This window comes from Polypterus senegalus, chromosome 2 (genome assembly GCF_016835505.1).
Source record: "Polypterus senegalus isolate Bchr_013 chromosome 2, ASM1683550v1, whole genome shotgun sequence".
In the NCBI taxonomy this organism is placed as follows: domain Eukaryota; kingdom Metazoa; phylum Chordata; class Cladistia; order Polypteriformes; family Polypteridae; genus Polypterus; species Polypterus senegalus.
The window spans coordinates 7,952,225-7,974,675 of record NC_053155.1 but is presented as its reverse complement, the minus strand read 5'-3'; the positions used below and the strand labels follow the sequence as shown (position 1 = coordinate 7,974,675).

General features: G+C 39.7%; 2 protein-coding genes across 6 annotated transcripts in view; one reads left to right on the top strand and one right to left on the bottom strand.

Annotated features, from left to right (window-relative positions):
• Positions 1 to 22,189, bottom strand: part of LOC120521982 (tripartite motif-containing protein 29-like) — a 46,244-nt gene extending 24,055 nt beyond the window's left edge. For 2 of the 3 annotated variants that reach the window (XM_039743235.1, XM_039743234.1), the window contains exons 1-4: positions 21,078 to 22,189; positions 7,874 to 7,969; positions 3,144 to 3,377; positions 490 to 649 (exon numbers count right to left, since the gene is read on the bottom strand). In XM_039743235.1, the coding sequence (XP_039599169.1) occupies positions 490 to 649; positions 3,144 to 3,377; positions 7,874 to 7,969; positions 21,078 to 21,371 (784 nt within the window). In that variant the 5' untranslated portion in view covers positions 21,372 to 22,189. Of the gene's footprint in view, positions 1 to 282; positions 650 to 3,143; positions 3,378 to 7,873; positions 7,970 to 21,077 lie in introns of those variants that run through there. The other variant, XM_039743231.1, reaches the window with a different exon arrangement.
• LOC120521855 (NACHT, LRR and PYD domains-containing protein 12-like) overlaps positions 1 to 22,451 on the top strand; it is a 1,152,437-nt gene that overhangs the window by 965,637 nt on the left and 164,349 nt on the right. The gene's annotated exons all lie outside the window — the stretch shown is intronic.

The following is a 22,451-nucleotide window of genomic DNA, read 5'->3' as shown; positions in this document are numbered from 1 at the left end:
TATTTTATTTTCTTACTTTCTTTTATTTTTCTATTCTTCATTATGTAAAGCACTTTGAGGTACTTTTTTTATGAAAATGTGCTATATAAATAAATGTTGTTGTTGTTGTTATCTTCAAATAAATGATCCCTCATTTGTGCACTGAGCAGACTGGATAGTTGAAAACATAATTCTCTTTATTAATTATCAATCAATCTCCATAAGAAAATGAAATAAATGATCACAATTTTCAAATGAAAAGTAGTAACTTTAAGTTTTTATGGATATTTTAAGAAGCTCTGATTAAAACCTGTATTGAGAAAGGGATCTTATCTATTCCCAGTAAAGACACTGCATATAATTAAGAATGACTGATAGCAAAGGATTGTACATAAAAGGATTATACATAAAAAGATTATACATAAAAGTCCCATTTCTTTGCTCTCACCTCACAGTTTCCTCTTATTGTCTCTCTGATTCTATTGATGGACTTTAACAATGGATACAAACCTGGTGGAGTGCATGTCAGGATGTCCCACTGGCTCATCTTCTCCAGATTCTTTTTCAGACTGGACACCTTTTTTCTCAGGTCCTCAAAAGAGAAATCAGCAGTGACAGTGAAGCTGGTCGAGTCTCCATCAGCAGGAAGGACACAGCAAGATGAGAAGGTCTGCATCAGGAGAGAAGAGAGGATAAGAAAAAGTAAAAAAAAACCGGTTACTAGAAGACCTTTAAGGGAGTGAATTCACTCGAGCTCCATATATGCAAAGCATTCAGTTATTCAACTTAAAATTTTTTATTGGGCACATCTATCAGCTCTTGTTCAGAAAGCGGACGCCACTTGGTTGTTTCACAATAATTAAGATTAGGTATATAAGTAGGTTTCACATTTCTGTTATCATTTTAGCCCTAAAATAGTGACTTAACATCAGGGACGTATTTTATTAATCTTAAAGTTAGGACGAAGGGAAGGCTGTCTCAAGTGGTGTCCGCTTTCTGAACAAGACCCCATCTGTCTTCTTTAAAATTGTCCAAAATGTTTCCAGGAGTCCAACCTGCGAACGCTGCAATCAAGTTCCAGTCTCACTGGGTCACATGTTTTGGGCCTCCACCAAATTAACATCATTTTGGAGCAAAATCTTTAAGTGCCTTTCAGACAGCCTGGGTGTCAAAATCTGACCTAATCCACTAACAGCTGTGTTTGGTGGGCTCACAGAGGGGCTTCAAGTGGAGAAGGACAAACAAACTGTAGTGGCCTTTACTACACCATTGGCAAGTAGACTTATCTTGCTCAACTGAAAGAATCCTAACTCTCCTCTTTTAAGTCAGTAGGTAGCTGATATTGTATATTATCTAAAATCGGAAAAAATCTAATTCTTTCTTAGAGGATCTGTTCAAAATTATTTTTAAACCTGGCAGGATCTGATCAATAACATTTTAGAATAAGCTTTTACAGTATATTGGGGAGAAAAACTCCTTTCTCTTTTTACTACTCTCGATAGTTTTGCTCAGGCTGTTGGCCTCTCTCTTTCTCATGTGTGGGGGTTGAATTGAATTTAGTTTTGTTAAGTGTGACTTGATTTTATGGGATGTTGCATGCTTTAAATAAATTAAATAAAAAAAGAAAAGAAATGAGCAGTGGGTAGCGCTGCTGCCTCGGAGTTAGGAGACCCGGGTTTGCTTCCCGGGTTCTCCCTGTGTGGAGTTTGCATGTTCTCCCTGTGTCTGCGTGGATTTCCTTCCACTGTCCAAAGACATGCAGGTTAGGTGCATTGGCGATTCCAAATTGTGCTGAGTGTGTGTATGCGCGCCCTGCGGTGGGCTGGCACCCTGCCTTGGGTTTGTTTCCTGCCTTGCACTTTGTGTTGGTTGGGATTGGCTCCAGCAGACCCCCGTAACCCTGTAGTTAGGATATAGCGGGTTGGATAATGGATGGATGGAAATAAAGTGAATGGCAAACTCACCTGAATAATTGAACATATTTTTTAAATTTAACTTACTCATTATTGTGCTAAGTCAAATAAAAAGAGAGAGTATTTTTCATGCAGATGTAATGAAGATGTTGGATTATGTAAAATACAATATTGAATATTTTTATGGAAATATATCTACATGAATATTTTCCATATATATATATACAGTGTATATACTGTATATATGTCTGCGGTGGGTTGGCACCCTGCCTGGGATTGGTTCCTGCCTTGTGCCCTGTGTTGGCTGGGATTGGCTGCAGCAGACCCCCGTGACCCTGTGTTCAGATTCAGCGGGTTGGAAAATAGATGGATGGATGGATATATATATGTTCTTCAATTCTGGTAGTGATGGATGAGAGGCAGACTCTGAGATTTGCACACACGACTTATACTTTGTCTCGAGAGCAGTCAGTGCTGAGGATCAGGACTCACAGATCCAAACTCGATATAATTGCCATCAGATTTTTCTCTTTTAGATGAAGTTGGATTATTTTCACTTAATGATGTAGATGCTTGACCAAGAATTGCTCTGTTACTTAAAAACTTTTTTTTCTTTCTCCATCTAACTAATTGGCTTCAGTGTGACTCAGCAAAGCAGAGTAATGAGTGATTGACACTCATGTGGTTGACGCAGTATATTCAAAATGAGTAAAGTGAGGCTTGCTAATGATTTTTATTAACTCAGAACATTACGGGAGTGACTGGCACAAATGTATGTTTGTGTGCTTCTGCTCAAGCTTTGTGCAAGGGGTCTCAGTATCTGTTAGGAAGGCCAGTCTTCTAGATTACTGTATTCTCTTTTAAAAGATGACACACATGGTGACAGCTAGTCAGGAGTTGATTGGCTGTTAGAAAACAGTGCTTGTGGGATATGTCATCACTCTTGTATCCATGTGTAGCCACGCAGACTAGAAAGTCTGTACGTTTTTTAATGTTTGTTTGGGTTTATTTAATAAAGGACATTATTTTGTACATTCTAATCAAATGTCTTGTGGTAATTTTTTAAAATCAGTGAAATGGAGAATAAAGAAAAGACCAGACTGTTGGAACACCAAGTATACATGATATTTATGAATTACTTACCAAATTTGACCAGTTATTTTGCGGACCTTTTGCCATGTATTATGGACCCCTTTTAGAGAAACACTACTCTATATGTCTGCTCGGATTTCCTGTAAGTGTTGCTCTCACCTGTAGGAAGTGGACGTTGTCCTTGGTCTCTGAAAGCTCCTTCAGCTCAGCATTTCTTCTCTTCAGCTCCTCAATCTCCTTCTCTAGTCGTTCCATGACTACTTTAGCCTTCTCTCTTTCTCTATTTTCATGTTCTCTGATCCTCTCAGTCAGTTTCCTGCGGGTTTTCTGAATACAGCGAATCAGATCCGTGAAGTTCTTCTCGTGTTCCTGCACCTGTCTTTCTGCAGAAATCTAATTGGATGGGGGAAGACATTGAATTTAATGAACTCTTTGTTTGTGATCTGCTTATCTCTTTTCTGTCCATTTTGAACCTCAGGGTCACAAGTCTTTATCTACAAACACACTGGGCAGGTGAGGCCAGTCAGACCAGGCTGGTATTGACAATCATCTCTTTTTTCTTCACAATTGGGTAGCATACTCAGTCATCGCCGTGATGCAACATGCAGTCAATGATTTGGCTTATTATACCTTAATAATAAGGAATTTCATGCAGTATGGAAAATAGGAGGTCCCATTACTGCTCAGTGTTGGCTGAGCACTGAAACTTTACTCCGGTCCTATGGAATATGCAATAAATCAGTTATTGAGAATGTTACTACTTAGGATGTGCATATATAAAGTAGATGAATCGTATTATATGCACTCTGTAATCAAAAGCCACATCACCTTTTATCGTGCAAGCATCAAACGGAGTGCCTATTTTTCATGACACACTGAGATGTTGTATGTCAGATTACTGGAGCTCCACCTTAACCCTTTAATCCTATGAAAGCTGACTCCCTCAAAATAAAGCTGACCGATACAGTTAATTACTTATTGTGCACATTAAGTAGAGCAGGTGACAGTTACAACAGGCCAATTTTATGTTTGCTGACAATTAATTAAACCTAAATAATGGGAATATTCAGTAAAAAATTCACACATGTATGGGGAGAAAGTGTAAACTTCACAGGGCCATTGAGCTCAGGGCAGCACATCTGTGAGACAAGATCAGTCAGCATGTGATCAGATGGAAGGTCGTGTTTTACTAACATGTTGGAATTCTATGAGGAGGCAACAAAAGGATATAATCAGAGTGGAGCTTATGATATTATTTATCTGGACTTTCAGAAAGCATTTGATAAGGTGCCACATGAGAGGTTGGGCATCAAATTAAAAGAAGTGGGAGTTCAGGGTGATGTTTTTAGATGGGTGCAGAATTGGCTCAGACACAGGAAGCAGATGGTGATGGTGCGAGGAACCTCATCAGAACTGGCCAATGTTAAGAGTGGTGACCACAGGGGTCAGTGCTAGGGCTACTGCTATTTTTAATATATATAAATGATTTAGATAAGAATATAAGTAACAAGCTGGTTAAGTTTGCAGATGATACCAAGATATGTGGATTAGCAGATAATCAAGAATCTGTTGAATCATCACAGAGGGATGTGGACAGCATACAACCTTGGGCAGATGTGCAGGAAATTTAATTTAATTTAATGTCAGTAAATGTAAAGTATTAACTGTAGGAAGTAAAAACATGAGGTTTGAAGACACAACGTGAGAATCCTTATGAGAAGGATTTAGGAGTCATAGTGGACTCTACACTATGAACTGCCAGACAGTGTTCAGAAGCCTTAAGAAGGCTAACAGAATGTCAGGTTATATAGCACCTTGATGTGTGGAGTACAAGTCACAGGAGGTTCTGCTCCTCCTTTATAACACACTGGTGAGGCCTCATCTGGAGACAGTTTTGGTCTCCAGGCCACAAAAAGGACATAACAGAACTAGAAAAGGTTCAGAGAAGAACGACTAGACTGATTCATAGGCTACAGGGGATGAGTATGAAGAAAGATTTTAAAAGCTGAGCCTTTACAGTTTAATTAAAAGAACATTAAGAGGAGACATGACTGAAATGTTTAAAAGGGAATTAGCCCTGTGGCTCGAAAAGGTGACTTTAAAATGTGTTCATCAATAACAAGGGGACACAGTTGGAAACTTGTAAAGGGTAAATTTTGCTCAAACATTAGGAAGTTTTTCTTTACACAGATCCATAGACATTTGGAATAAGTGACCAAGTAGTGTGGTAGACAGTAGAGCTTTAAGGACTTCAAAACTGGACTTGATGTTATTTTGGAAGAATTAACACTAGAATTACCAGAGTCTACAAAAAAACTTGTAGATCCGGCCCACCTTAAAACCGTTCGCACCTCTCTGCCAGCCTCCTTTGTCCTCTAAATGTGCGGATAAAGACAAGCTGCAAGCAGCCGGCTATTCCATCCCCCCACCGACTTAAAACGTGCACAAACTTCTCCCAGCTCACGCCTTGATTGATTATCTGGGAGTGAAGTGGAGTTTTAGGTTGGAAATAATAAATCGTTATTTGGAACACACTCATTTCATGTATGCTCCGTTTCTACAGTAATCTGTGTAAACACATTGTTAAAATAGAAACGTTTTCATATTCTAGTAATAAATGTTACAAAATGTAGGCATAAACTATAGAATATATGAAGCATGAAATCCAAACATCAAATAAACACTTTCACAAAAGGATCAAAAACAATACAACAGTTTTCGTGGCTTAGTGGTAACATTTGCTGATTTACATCACAACAGCCCTGCTGTGTCTCAGAGACCTGAGTTCAATTCCCCACTGGGGAGAAAGTGTTTTTTTTTGTCTTTTTAACCTCAAACGGACATAAAATTTATAAACTGGTATGCACTGTCAGTTAATGAGATTGTTATATTTTCATGTGGGATGCTCCTTTTAAAATATTTTTTAACAATTGAGACTGCAATTAACATGAACAAGTGTCCTTATAACTGTTATTTTTAAGATTCATAACACATAGACAGACAGAGCACTGCATAATAGAGAGACAGACAGGCAGAGAAGTCACTAGATATATAAATAAACAGGGAAGGCACATGTAGTGAAAGAAAAAAAAGACCTGCTGCACTGAATAAACTCACGTGCTGTAACCCGCCGCCTGATCTGACTCTAAGTAACATCGCAACTACAGACGCAAACCAATTGTATGTGTGTACTGTATAATATTAACAAAAAGAGCAGCTTACTACTGAGGAGTGAGTCAGGATCGAACCGGGGACTCTTGATTACACTTGGTTTGCGTCTGTACTTGCGCTGTTACTTAGAGTCAGATCGGGCGGCGGGTTACAGCACGTGAGTTTATTCAGTGCAGCAGGTCTTTTTTTTCTTTCACTACATGTGCCTTTCCTGTTTATTTATATATCTAGTGACATATCTGCCTGTCTTTCTCTCTATTATGCAGTGCTCTGTCTGTCTGTATGTTATGGATCTTAAAAATAACAGTTATAAGGACACTTGTTCATGTTAATTGCAGTCTCAATTGTTAAAAATATTTTAAAAGGAGCATCCCATATGAAAATATAATGATCTCATTAACTGACAGTGCCTACCAGTTTATAAATTGTATATCCATTTGAGGTTAAAAAGAAAATACATTAAATCATATATCAATCGACACACGCTGCACACAGGCAAGCGGGCAGTGATAGTGGAGATAAAGACGCTAGATAGATTAGATAGATAGATAGATTGTATACAACAGGCAAAAATAGCGACCACTTGATAACACTATTAGCTATAATGAATGAAAGCATGAATTAATCAACAGAAATAACCGCAATCGACATTTTAAACTTAACGATTTACTTAAGAAAAAAAAAAAAGAAAAATGCCCCAGCGCACAGAAAGCAGATGCCTGCAGGCAGGCAGACAAGCAGGAAGAGCGGCCATGGTTAAAAAGAAAAAAAAAAGTAACACTTTCTTCCCAGCAGGGAATCAAACTCAGGCCACTGAGGCACAGTAAGCTTGCTGCGCTCTGAGAAGCAAATCTTAGCACGCTATGCCACAGAAGCTGATTTATCATCCTTGAACCTTTTGTGAAAGTGTTTATTTGATCTTTGGAAATCAGGCTGCACACATTCTCTAGTTTATGCCTACATTTTGTAACATTTATTACTAAAATATGTAAAAGTGTCTGTTTTAACAATGTGTTTACACAGATTACTGTAGAAACGGAACACACATGAAATGAGTGTGTTACAAATAACGATTTATTATTTCCACTCTAAAACTCCAGCAGTTGAGTCAATCCCAGATAATCAAACAAGGCATGAGCTGGGAGAACTTAGTGAACGTTCTGCGACGGTGGGGGACGGAATAGCAGGCTGCTTTCTGCTTGTCTTAATTGGCACATTTAGAAGACAAAAGATGGTGGCGGAGAGGTGAGAATGGTTTTAAGGTGGGCCGGATCTACAAGTTTTTTCGTAGACTCTGGTAATTCTAGTGTTAAGTGGCTAGGACTAGCAAACTTTGTTTTGTTGGATACCCCGTTCTCTTGTATATTGCTCTAATTTTTAATGTTCTAAAAAAGATGGGAGATCCACTTTATATAAAGCAGGGGAACACTTTAAGAGATGGAGGCCAATACATTTTGACCACTAAAATGATCAGGAGAAGAACAATAAAGAATGATGTGCTCATTGGTGGCAGCAGTGCCTTTAAGAAGTGCAACATTAGGGTCAGTTGACTAAATCTTTAATGAATACAACCGACATTGAAATGCATTGAAGGACACAATAAAATCTTCTCTCCATCTCCCTTTTCCTGTCTCTACACATCATTACTAGTGAAGTGCTGACAGCTCTTCTTTTTTTTCTTCTTGATTTCTTTTTTCTGACATCTAAACTTTACTCACCTTTATCTGCTCCAGTGCTCTCCTTGTCTCTTTCAGTGTATTTTCCCTCTTTTCAAGTCTTCTCCTGATTTCACTCAGTGTTGTCCCCAGCTGTTTCTGTTTGGGAATATAAGAGGACACACATTCATGGTCTTTTCAGAATTCAATTCCTCTTGGGTTTCATGCTCTTTTTCTGAATTTCCTGTAGAGATGAAGGTGACACAGTATATGGCTGGCATTGTGATTTGATAGCTCTAATTTATTTAATACCACCAGGTTTTTAGCTACCTTTATCACCACAGATTTTGTGATTTTAGTCACTGACTATCCAATTTCTTGGCAAGTTGTATTGAGTCATCTGTTACACGTAGAAGGCCACGTTATTTAACCTAATCTGACCTGCACCGATACATCTTAATTGTACCATTACCTACAAATGTATGGATATTGTGACGATCTTGAACTTGGGACCAACATGTCCATCAGGTGACATGTCTATGAAATGAGGTCTTAGACAGAGCAGTCTTTCTAAAATAAAAAGCATCTACAGCACAAAGAAGCTCAATTTGCTTTTTAGTTAGACTTTGGAGAATTAGAGACTAAATGGAGAACAATGAAATTGTGCGTGAAGGAAAAGGGGTTGAAAGAATCACTCAGTTAGTTATCAGCTTTGGCAATGCAGGTAATTATTTCACAAAGTTAACATCCACAAAGGGGAATGCTAAATTAATGCAAATTGTGCGAGGGCTCTGTTTCATTTTCCAAGTCGAATGTCACAAATATGAAGAGCTCTGTATAATTAATGAATGTGGGTTTTGTCTCCATGTAATATTTTCATTTTCTCAGCTATAGTTTGGTGTGGCAACCGGCTATTTTCTTGTTGCAATTAACAAAAAATGCAATTCATATATAACATAAGGATAACTGAAAATGGATATATGCAAGTATATATGCATATATACAGTAGATGTATATGTAAATACATATATATATATATATATATATATATATATATATATATATATACAGTGCATCTGGAAAGTATTCACAGCGCATCACTTTTTCCACATTTTGTTATGTTACAGCCTTATTCCAAAATGGATTAAATTCATTTTTTTCCTCAGAATTCTACACACAACACCCCATAATGACAACGTGAAAAAAGTTTACTTGAGGTTTTTGCAAATTTATTAAAATAAAAAATTGAGAAACACATGTACATAAGTATTCCCAGCCTTTGCCATGAAGCTCCAAATTGAGCTCAGGTGCATCCTGTTTCCCCTGATCATCCTTGAGATGTTTAATTGGAGTCCACCTGTGGTCAATTCAGTTGACTGGACATGATTTGGAAAGGCACACACCTGTCTATAGAAGGTCCCACAGTTGACAGTTCATGTCAGAGCACAAACCAAACATGAAGTCAAAGGAATTGTCTGTAGACCTCCAAGACAGGATTGTCTTGAGGCACAAATCTGGGGTAGGTTACAGAAACATTTCTGCTGCTTTGAAGGTCCCAATGAGCACAGTGGCCTCCATCATCTGTAAGTGGAAGAAGTTCGAAACCACCAGGACTCTTCCTAGAGCTGGCCGGCCATCTAAACTGAGCGATTAGGGGAGAAGGGCCTTAGTCAGGGAGGTGACCAAGAACCCGATGGTCACTCTGTCAGAGCTCCAGAGGTCCTCTGTGGAGACAGGAGAACCTTCCAGAAGGACAACCATCTCTGCAGCAATCCACCAATCAGGCCTGTATGGTAGAGTGGCCAGACGGAAGCCACTCCTTAGTAAAAGGCACATGGCAGCCCGCCTGGAGTTTGCCAAAAGGCACCTGAAGGACTCTCAGACCATGAGAAACAAAATTCTCTGGTCTGATGAGACAAAGATTGAACTCTTTGGTGTGAATGCCAGGAGTCACGTTTGGAGGAAACCAGGCACCGCTCATCACCAGGCCAATACCATCCCTGCAGTGAAGCATGGTGGTGGCAGCATCATGCTGTGGGTGGCAGGAACTGGTAGACTAGTCAGGATAAAGGGAAAGATGACAGCAGCAATGTACAGAGACATTCTGGATGAAAACCTGCTCCAGAGCGCTCTTGACCTCAGACTGGGGCGACGGTTCATCTTTCAGCAGGACAACGACCTAAGCACACAGCCAAGATATCAAAGGTGTGGCTTCAGGAAAACTCTGTGAATGTCCTTGAGTGGCCCAGCCAGAGCCCAGACTTGAATCTGATTGAACATCTCTGGAGAGATCTTAAAATGGCTGTGCACCGACGCTTCCCATCCAACCTGATGGAGCTTGAGAGGTGCTGCAAAGAGGAATGGGCGAAACTGGCCAAGGATAGGTGTGCCAAGCTTGTGGCATCATATTCAAAAGACTTGAGGCTGGAATTGCTGCCAAAGGTGCATCGACAAAGTACTGAGCAAAGGCTGTGAATACTTATGGACATGTGATTTCTCAGTTTTTTATTTTTAATAAATTTGCAAAAACCTCAAGTAAACTTTTTTCACGTTGTCATTATGGGGTGTTGTGTGTAGAATTCTAAGGAAAAAATGAATTTAATCCATTTTGGAATAAGGCTGTAACATAACAAAATGTGGAAAAAGTGATGCGCTGTGAATACTTTCCGGATGCACTGTATATATATATAGACATAGGACAATGGCAAACAACACAAAACATAAAATTATGACAGCTTAGTTGAACTTTTTCTATTGAAAAAGGAATATAGCATAGGAAATCTCTTGGCTTAGAAAGATTTTTTTCTTGCCAATAGAGAAAGGAACATGATTTACAAGAGTTCATATCTTTTAATTTATGAAGTTAACTCTAGAATTACCAAAGCCTACAAAAAAACTTGTAAATCCGGCTCACCTTAAATTCCTTTGTACCCTTCGTCAGCGTCTTTTGTCTTGTAATTGTGTCGATAAGCACAAGCAGCAAGCAGTCTGCTATACCATCCCTACCCCCCCTCCACCACCACCACCATCACCACCACCACCACTGGCAAGAAGTTCTCCCAGATCAAGCCTTGATTATCTTGGAGTTTTTTCATAGGCTTTGGTAATTCTAGTGTTAAAATTGGTACTCCTGCCAATATTGGAAATTAAGCTTAAAGCTATCATATGTAATAATGTACAACCTTAATTTAAGATTATAACAACAAAAGTTCAGAAGCAATGTCTCTATGACCAAACAGTAAACTTTCTGAGCTGGAATGTACAAAGTCTCAATTATGAATTAAAGAAGAAAGTATTCTCTCACCTAACAGGTCTAAATGCCAAGATAGCATTTTTACAGGAAACTCACTTAATCAGCAAAGATCATTTTCGACTGCACAGAGATTGGACTGGCCAAATATTCCACTCCTGCTTTACAAAGAAAACTATAGGTGTGGGAATCTTAATTTATAGAACAATTTAACTTGTAGTATGATGTAGTAGATGTAGTATCAGATCCTAAAGGGCAATATGTGGTGATTATGGGTAATTTATTTAATTGTAAAATGATTTTGATAAATATCTACACACCCAGAGTGGATGATAGAGACTTCATCCAAAATGTATTGCTTTCATTCCTAACTTAAACACTCACAAAATTATAATGGCTGGAGATTTTAATTATGTTTTAAAACCAGACCTGGTTAGGTCTTCAGCTACAGGGGTGATAACATCTAACACTGCAAAAATAATCACACAGTTTATAATTGGTCATAACTTATCAGACCCATGAAGATGTCTAAATCCATACTTAAAAGCATATTCCTTTTTCTCACCAGTACATCATTGTCACTCAAGAATTGATTATTTCTTTATAGATGACAATTTCTTGCCCACAATCAAATCTTGCAAATACGACACTATTGTTATATTCGACCAGGCCCCTATGATCATGGTGCTCACATCACTATGCCCCACATACTTATCTCACAGCTGGTATGTTAACAAGTCAAGTCAAGTTGAGGAGCATGCACTGGAACAGTGCGTTGCCGCACCCACTACATGTGGAAACAGCTCGGGATCCCAGTTGGCAACCCCCCAGGCAGCCACGCGGTCCAGTCCTACCCTCCAGAAATGACCCTCTATCTGCCACAGCCAGGTGTTATGTGGGCGACCCCTTGGCCTGGTCCAGCCACTTGGGTCCCCAACAATGAGGATCTTATTAACTGAATCATCCTCAGGGAAATGCGCTACATGGCCATAGTGCCGTAACTGACGCTCCCTCACAATGCAGGTAATGTGCCTCATTTGGGACTCCATGAGCAATCACTCATTCAACACAAAGTCAAACCAACGGTACCCACGGTATTTTCCGGAGAGACACAGTACCAAAAAAGTCCAGTCTTCGTCTCAGGTCACTGGATAGCATCCATGTCTCACAACCATATATCAAGATAGGAAGCACTAGGACTCTAAAGACTTGGACCTTCGTCCTTTTGCATAGATATCGGGAATGCCACACACCCCTTTCCAGCGACCTCATGACCCCTCAGTGCTCTCCCAATCTGTCTACTGACTTCATAGGAAGAGTCACCAGAGACATGAATGTCACTGCCAAGGTAAGTAAACCTCTTGACAAGGTCGGCACTCTCTCCACAGACAGACACACTGCTGATGCCTGTGCCTAAAAGGTTATTCAAGGCCTGGATCTTGATTTTATCCAGGACACTTGCAAGCCCAGACACTCAGTCTCCTTGCTTAGCCTCTCGAGAGCCCTGATCAGAGCCTCCATTGTCTCCGTGAATATCACAGCATCGTCGGCAAAGTCAAGATCAGTGAATCTTTCTTCACCAACAAGTACCCCACGACCTTGCCCAACACCAAGTCCATGCAATCACTGAACAGAGAATGAGCAAGAACACACCCCTGACAAACCCCAGAATTAACTGGGAAAAACACAGAGGTTCTGCCTTCACTCTGCATAGCACTCACAGTGCCAGTGTACAAGCCGACCATGATATCCAGCAACCTTGAAGCGATCCCACAAAGTCTTAGGATCTCCCATGGGGAAGCTCATTCAACTGAGTAAAACCAGACTGCTGGTAGGTGAGCAGGTGATCACGGATCCTACTGAGGATGACCGTGGCAAGAACCTTACCTGGGACCAAGAGCAGTGTTATCCCCCCGTAGCTGCTGCAGGCAACCACCCTTCTCCTTTCCAGATAGGGACAACAAGTCCATGTTTTTCAGTCAGTTGGGATGATGCCCATCTCCCAAATGGAAGCAAAGATTGCTTGCAATGCCAGGAGGACAGCTTTATCAACTGGTTCACCATCTTTGCAATCTCAGTAAGATTGAGTGGTTCACAACTTATTGGAGAATCAGCCTCAAGAACTGTGGACCCAGAGATATCAATGTCCTAGCCAAATGATCAGCTTTAAACAGCTGCTCAAAGTAGCCAGCCTAGCGGGTTGCAACTGTAGTGTTATCCATATGTACCTTTCCATCATCCACCCTGACTGTGACTCTCCGAGGAACAGATTCAGATGTGTGTAATGCTTTGATTCCTCTGTAAGCAGGACGTGGGTCACTAGACCATAGATGGTGTGTCACTTGCTCACAGATTCCTCTGACAAATGCCTCCTTATCTGCTCTCAGAGCCCTTGCCACTATCCTTCTCAGTTCTCGGTACAGACCAGAGTTGCCATCAAGCCGTTCGCTACGACCCCTCTCAATGATATCCAGAATGCCCTGCGAGATGAAACACATCCTTCTGAGAACACCGGTAACACCAACAACTCTCAGTAACCTTCAGGTTCTTGTCAGGGAAGGGCTCTTAAGGAAAATAAGACACAATTTAATGTGTTTTTTGATACATTACAAATACCACATCTAGATACTCTCAGTGCAACTGGATAAACCTCTAACAGATGCTATAAACTCACTTCAGAGAGGCAAAGCACCTGGGGCTTCATGCATAATGGCATGCATAGAATTCACACTAAAACATGGCGTACAGACAAAAGTGGAAAGGTGTGTATGCACAAAAAAATCCAGATGCATGAATCTATGCGTACGCCAACTTCCACGTTCTTCCACTACATAAACCCTGGTCAGTGTGAAAAGTAATGAACGTGCATTCGCCTGCTGCCACTCCCAAACTCCTCCCAGAATTATGCCTCTTTGAATATGCAAATCAGTATAAACAGCCCTTCAACTCAGCGTTCTGTGAAAAGACAATGGCAAAAGCACGGGGGAAAACAGAAGTTCAGCGAATACCAAGTGGAGGCAAAGAAAACGTGCTATTTTTTGGTTTAAACAGTGTGGTATATGGCTGGCCAGTCATCCCGGCCAATACCCCCAGGCCACCAGATGGAGCTCTCCCTGCAGCATGGAGGTGCCATGAAGACCAGCAGGGAATCCTGAATAATGCAGTTTCTATCCACAGCCCTACTGGATACCATGGGGGCCACTAGAGTACGCTGCAGGGAGGAACAAAGATTATTTGCCCTACGCCCGGGAAGTATGTCCGAGTCACATGGACAAGAGGAATGATGTGCTTCCAGGGTGAAGAAAAAGGACTTTGTATCTGACCTGGAAGTCTTCCTAGTCACATGGACAGAGAGAGCGAAACACTTCCGGGTCGAGGACTATAAAAGAGACTACAAAACACCAGAGCGTTGAGCTGAGCTGGGTGGAAGGGTGGTAACACGTCTGGGAGTGGTGGATTGTTATTGTATTGGAGAATTGTGTTTATTTATGAGTATTGTGGAGAGGAGGGTGCTTTGTGCACTGTTTATTAATAAAAAGTCATTATTTTGGACTTTTATCTGGTGTCAAGTCTGAGGGTTCAAGGGAGCGATAGAGCCCCCTATCTGTCACAAAAGTGATATAAACAACAAAAAGAAGTTGATCGAGTGACATAGAGTGTCAGAGAAACTCAAAAGTTCAAGTTCACAAAGTTGCACAGTGCCCAAAATAAAAAAGAAGTTGTCAGATATCAAAGTCACCGTGAAAAGGAGAGTCATAGCCCACCGTCTGAGTGTCATATGGAAGCTTATTAGGGTACAAAGAAAAGACAAAAAATAGGTACACAGTGGCAAAAAAAGCTCAAAACGTCAACTTTAATCTTGAAATTTCCACTTTAATCATGCAGTTTATTTTGTCATTAAAGTAGAACATCATAAACTTCATCTTAAAATTGTTTAATTTACTAGTTTCTCAAATCCATCGTAACTAAAGTAGCAAGTTAAATGTTTCTTTCTATGTGTTCTTTTATGTGCTCTATGTGCGTGAATCACTATGTGCTTCTTAAACAGGCTTTCTCTTCATCCGACAGGACACAGAATCCATTACATTCGTGATATTACAGGTCTCTGAATAATTTAAATACTGAGATGTATACTTGATATCATTTTCATGACGATAAGAATTAAAGCATGTTATTAAATATGTGAACACAATTGCGCAGTGATAGTGACGAATTGGCGTCCTGTCCAGAGATTGTTCCTGGCTCACATAAGATGCTTTCTGTGCCGTACTCTGCCTTTGATTAAATAATTTATTTCAACAGTACTGTCTCTTTCAAACGTACTAATTCCAATTATTGTACTTCCTTTTCCTTCTCCAAATACCCAATCGCCACACAATCAATCAGCTGTGTAACAGATGTAAAGCCATCTGTAAACTGAGAACGCAAATTTTTCAAAACTTATAAGGAACATTGAAATATCTTCGTAGTACGTGTTTAATTATACTATCCATCTATCCTTCCAATGTTGTGCCAGCCCCAGCAAGAATACAGCGAGAGGCAGGAACAATCCCTGAACTAGCTAGCGCTGCGGCACCGTGTCCTCACATATGAAATTATTAACAATATAGATTATTTAAATGATGTTAAAATTGTATCTGTATAATGTAAAAAATATTTTGCTATATTTCATCTTAAAAATGATATTGTCATCGTATGTACTGTAAATACGCGCTTTAAAAAGTGGCTCAGGTTGTGCAATATTATAACTGTAGTGCAAGTTTACAGTGAGGTAATTGTATTATAAGTACAAACAGTTCTACAAGGAACACTTGATGGACTGATTGACTGCGTTTATAGTTCTTGGGATGAAACTGTTTCTGAACCGCGAGGTCCGTACAAGAAAGGCTTTGAAGCATTTGCTGTATAAGAGCAGTTCAATAGACAGCATGGCTGAGGCAGCATGTGCTTGATGCTGTATAGCGATAATTCTCTTTCCGATCAGCTGCTGTAGAGCTGTGATTCCCCACTCAGATACAGTGATATAAATACTCCGAGTGGTGCAGTGAGAGTAATATGGAAAAAGATGATCTGCTGTGGCAACTCCTAATGGGAGCAGCTGAAAGAAGAAGAAGAAGGTGCAGTGAGAGTAACAATGCTAAAGCAGCTATGGTATTTAGAATACTTTGCTCATTCCATAGACCATTATATTGTTACAGGTTAATTACAATCAGATGCCTTAAACTAATAAACAATATGCGGTCAATTTCAGTGTATTTGATAAATCCGTCATGGATGTGGAACTGAAAAAGAAAGGGAAACCACATTGGAACAAAAGCACTGCTTTGACGCTGGGTGCCCCCAGTTTGCAAAACTGAGTGGAGAACTTGCGTACACCAGGGATTGAGCTAGAGTGAAAATGTGTGTGGCTTTACGCCAAGTTTAGTTTTTATACACCACAATGTGAGCGTGGAAACGGGCGTATGCAACATTTTTATGCGTACGCACCATTTATACATGAGGCCCCAGGTTCTGATGGCTACCCTGCTGAATTTTATAAAAAAAATTTCAATTAAGTTAGCTCCCATTTTATTAGTAGCATTTATAGAAGTCAGAGACAATAAAATTCTACCTCAAACTTTTTGCCAAGCATTAAATTACCATTTTTCCTAAGAAAAATAAGGACTTATTACAATGTGCATCATACAGACCAATCTCATTTATGAATAATGATGTTAAAAAGTCCTAGCTCCAAAGTCTTATCTAGAGGATTGATAAAGTACTCCCTTCAGTAATATCACAAAACCAAACCAGATTTATTAAAGGTAGACATTTTGCACCCAATCTTCAACGCCTATTTAATGTAATATATTCACCCATAAAGTCTAACACATCAGACATCTTACTATCTTTGGATGCAGAAATAGCATTTGATATGGTTGAATGGGACTACGTATTCACCACATTACATAAATTTGGGTTTGATCACAATATATATGAATGGATCAAACTATTGTATACCAGTCCAGAAGCTTCACTTTGTATTAACAAAATTAATTCAGACTCCTTCAAACTAGAACACGTTACGAGACAAGGATGCCCCCTGTCACAACTGCTTTTTGCAATCACCATTGAGCTATTGGCTGTTCTCTTTCAAAATGCATCAGAAATAAAGCAGATTTTCGGAGAAGGACTTGAACAGAAAATATCATTGTATTCAGATGATATGGTTCCGTGTATATCAGACTCACAAAATTGTGTACCTGCAGCCCTAATTGTACTAGCAGAATTTCAAAAGATATCTGGACTCCATATTAATTTGAACAAAAGTGTGTTTTGTTCCAGTGAATTCTCAAGCACACGATATTAGATTGGACACCTTCCCTTTTATCATTGCAGATCATTTTAAATTTCAAGGGATAAACATCACAAGTAAATATAAAGCTGATTTTCAACAAATATTTGCTATCTGCATGGACAAAATTGAACAAGACATACATTGATGGTCTACCCTCCAGCTTACTTTAGCAGGGAGAATTAACACTATCAAGATGAATATCTTCCCTAAGCTTATGTTTCTATTTCAAAACAACCCCATATATATTAAATCATTTTTAAGGAATTAGAATCAATCATAACCTCATTTATTTGGAATCTGAAATATCCACACATCCAAAGGGCGACCCTACAGTGACCTAATCAGAAGGCAGGATGGCTCTACCTAATTTTCAGTTTTATTACTGGGTGGCAAACATACAAACTATAAAAACCTGGATATTGTCACAAATAGATGAACACACACAGGCTTGGTCTGCAATAGAAATGAAATCCTGTAGTACTTCTTTATATTCCTTGCTTTGTACACCAGTAAATACAAGTTACCATCAATATACTAACAATTATCCTTCATTCACTCAGAATATGGAACCAATGTAGGAAGCATTTCAAGTTAGAGAATATTTTATCTGTGGCACTGCTACATGATAACCACCTTTTTCCACCCTCTCAAACTTACACAGTTTTTCATGTTTGGAAAACATATGGGATTAAATCATTTAGAGATTTGTATATAAATATTGTCTTTGCATCCTATGAATAATTACACTCCAAATTTAGTCTCCCATCAACCCAATTTTTCCACTATCTCCAAATTAGAAACTTTGCTAAACAAAATCTTCCAATTTTCCTTCACTTCCCTCCTATTGATCAGTCTTGGGGATTCAGACAGCATTTCTGCAATATATAAAATAACTTTACAGTCCCTCCCTTTCAAAGATCCAAGAGGACAATGGGAAAAGGATCTCTCACTCAGCATATCAGAAAAGGAGTGGAAGGTAGCAATGCAGAGAATTCACTTGAGCTCCATATGCGCAAAGCATACAATTATTCAACTTAAAATTATATATCGAGCACATCTGTCTCGCTTAAAATTGTCCAAAATGTTTCCAGGGTGAGATCCAACCTGCGAATGCTGCAATCAAGTTCCAGCCTCACTGGGTTACATGGTTTGGGCCTGCACCAAATTAACATCATTCTGGACCAAAATCTTTAAATGCCTTTCAGACAGCCTTAGTGTCCCAATCCCTCCTAACCCACTAACAGCTGTGATTGGTGGGCTCAAAGAGGGGCTTAAAATGGAGAAGGACAAACAAACTGTGATTGCCTTTACTACACTATTTAGCACTGTTATCTTGCTAAACTGGAAGAATCCTAACTCTCCTCTTTTAAGTCAGTGGGTAACTGATATTATACAGTATATTATTTGAAATTGTAAAAGATAGAGGATCTGTGCAAAACGTTTTTAAAACCTGGCAGGATCGAATCAATATCTTAGAATAAGCATTTTAATTGAGGAAGCAGATTCTCTCCCCTCTTTCTTATTCCATTTATCTATCTATCAATTAATAGATCCTGTAATCAAAGTAGCTGGATTTATGGTTCTAGTGTAGGCAATGTTTTGTTCCTTTTCTGGTCAGCTTTCTCCTGACACATAGAAGAAATCTTCAGCATGCTTCCTTTGTTTTAAGAGCTTGTCTCCTGCTTTGCTGTGGTCGCACCTTTTGGTTGTGGGTGGTACTGCAGTTTTCTCTTTAAGGTTTTTACACACAGTGTCCTTGGCTGCTAGCAAAGAAATGCCCGCTGGTTGGCTGGTGACCAGTCAGCTCCTGGTGTTAGGAAGAAGAGTGTGTGGCTCTATGTAAAGTCTACTGTTGTTTGTGCACTTGCTCTTAGCAAGGTATGGACTCATGGCACCCTCTTCCAACTCCTTTTACCAACAGTCTTCTATTTTTCCAGTAGTTACCCTTTGGATTAGAAGGGATTGCTCTAGTTTTTGTTACAGCTCCAGTTTATAAGCACTGGGTTTCTCTCTGCTATTGAGCAGAAGTTATGACCAGGTGAAGATCTGTGAGGTCGATGGAGAAAGCATCTTTTGGAGGTTGTTTGAAGTTTTTAAATGAAGAAGCAGACGTCTTGCCATTGGTCTCTTAGGTGCACATAAGCCCCTCCTATTTGCTTGACAATTGGAGCAAAATGTTGTCAATCAAGGTTGTCAATCCTTGAGTTATGGCTCTTTGTTTGAATTAGGTGTCCAGATGGTGCCTAGATTTGCTGTCTCTGAGTGTTACTTGGTCTGCAATTGTTCATCTTGTCAGATAAGGCGAAGTGGCCTTGTTATAGAAAAAGACTGTTTAGTTGAAATTAAAAGAGTGTCCGACCCTGGCTTTTTAAGTAAGAAGCTACTTTGAATATTTTTCCAGATTGACCTGGACAGAATATACAGTAGACCAGGCAGATATCTTGGGTTAGCCACCCCTCTGATCATACACCAATTGTACATGGAGGCCAGATCAAAGTGCAGGGGGCATGGGGGGTGGAATTCTCAAAAACCAGGGAGGGATCTCTGAGATCAGGGGCTTAAGCCTCTGAACCCCTAAACTGAAATGATGCCAGCTACAGTACATACGCATAAAATGAAGTGTAGTACAAAGAAAGAGACCCCAGACAGCTCCTCTAAAATCCATAATAACACAGACAAACAACTGATTGAATAAAAAAGGAAAATTATTAGTCAAGTCTGTTAAAACGCTAAATAAAGGCAGAAAAAATCAAGACAATGAGGTTATTTAAATCAGACCTTATGAAAAAGCAAAATGATAAAAAAGACAATTAAAAAACATCTCAATCAATTCATCAGAAGATCTGCAGTATGTGATCTTCTCACTCAGTCACTTCCGTCTGTTGCATGTGAAGAAGTGACGTTGGTCAAGCACTGGATATTTGAAATGAACTGAGCAGTAAAATGCTGCCATTTAGGATCTTCACCAGATGGCTTGGATTTTTTCTGTTTATCCAGCAACAGCTAAATTATCAGGACTTACAAAACTTTTTTTTTTTAGTTTAAAATCATACAGTATATCTACTAGACCTGTTAATTTAAAATGCAAACAGACTGAACATAACGTTCTCGAATCCACTACATATAAAATCATCTGCATCAGGCAAAAGCTCACGTTATCGAATCCCCAGACTAAGAGAGGGTTTATTCTTACCCACACAGGGCTATTTGAGATTCACAAATGTCTTTGGGATGTGAGAGGACACCTGGTGCCCCCAAACCAAGGAGATCCATGAGACAGAAGTGCTAACTACTGAGTCACTTTGTTGTCTATAGAAAGAAAAATAAAATATATCACCATTTTATGCCTGCAGTGGGCTGGCGCCCTACCTGGGATTTGTTCCTGTCTTGTGCCCTGTGCTGGCTGGGATTGGCTCCAGCGGACCCCCGTGACACTGTGTTAGGATATAGCAGATTGGGTAATGAATGACTGACTGACCATTTTATGCGACAGGGCTACATGTTCAACTTCACCTAAAGTAAAGTAGCAACCAGTGCAGTAGACTTTGGACAGTGTCAGATCGGGGGCCTGAATACCCTGTTCTCATCAATATGACTTGTCTTCTTAAAGATGTGTTTTATATAATAGATGGAGACTTTATCTGTCAGGGTTTTCCCATTAAACAGTAAACCCCACTCACCTGTTTTTCCCTTCTTTCTGATTCCAGCTCAACCATTTCATGACCTTTGTGTCCAGTCACCACACAGACCAGGCAGATACACGTCTCATCAGTTTTACAAAATATTTCCAGACTTTTCTGATGTGTTGCACAGAGTTTCTCCTGTAGATGTCCATCAGGATCAGTCAGCTTGTGGTCTTTCCAGGCCGCTATTTGAAAGTGGGGCTGAAGGTGAGTCTGACAGAAAGAGGCCATGCAGGTTAGACAGGACTTCACTGCTAAGAACTTCTTCCCAGTACAGGCGTCACATTCCATGTCTCCAGGATAATTTTGAGACTGAGGAGCAGGATGAGGACTGATTGCTGTCTTTTTTAATTTCCTGATGACTTCATTCAGCAGGGTGTTTTTGTGCAGCTCTGGCCTTGTTGTGAAGGTGTGACTGCGCTGAGGACAGCTTCACTCTTGGCTCTGATCCTAGCAGTCTGTGAGGCACTGCAGACAGAAATTACGTCCACAGGGGATCGAGATGAGTTCACTAAGGGTGTCTAGATAAATCGAGCAGGTGAAATCATCCTATAATCCAAACCACTGGGCTTCAGCCATAGTCAGTTTGAGGAGAGACAGGCAGAGAGAATCAGTCAGGCAGACAAGGAAGTAACTAGTGAAGAATCGAAAGTGAAAGAGTCTCTGTGCTCAGTGAGGAGGAGGAGGAGGAGATTTAAAGAGAAACCTAACAGAGGTTGAATATGAGAAAATGCTTGTGATGAACTGAAGACAAAACCCAAAGAAGAGATGAACTGTACCAGGGCTATCTGTTAAGGTTTCATTCAGGTCAATATATACTCAGAGCTCAGTGCACATTTCTAAGTGTTATACAATGAGAATAAAACAAAACACCTTAATCAGTATAAATAGATTTGAATTTGGACTGTCAAATAAACTTCACAAAAGCAGACAGAAAGTTGTTAAACTGATCTGTTCATGCCAGGTCTCTCCCCAAAGTCAATCCTGCTCTCCTAGTTATCGGAGTTCTTTCTGTTATCATCAGGGTACAGTAGGTGCTTTTCAAGAATAAAGATTCTAGCACAGGTTCTCAAAGAGGGGTCCTCCTATATTAAACCTGTGTGGCTTCTCAGAAAGACTTCTGAACATGTTTAATCTACCCTTATTTTCCAACGCCTTTTTTCTTTATATATATATATACAATCCAGACGTAAAATATTGGCTGTCAGAGTTCATCCATGTTATCTGCTAGGGAGATAAGTAGCCACAACAGCAACAATTTATTTCTTGTATAACTCAAAATTATACGAGGAGTGCTGCAATGGGCTTTAACAGGCCCTAATTTTTGATAGCCTCCCAGCTTTGTCTCCCTAACAAGGCAAGAACACACTC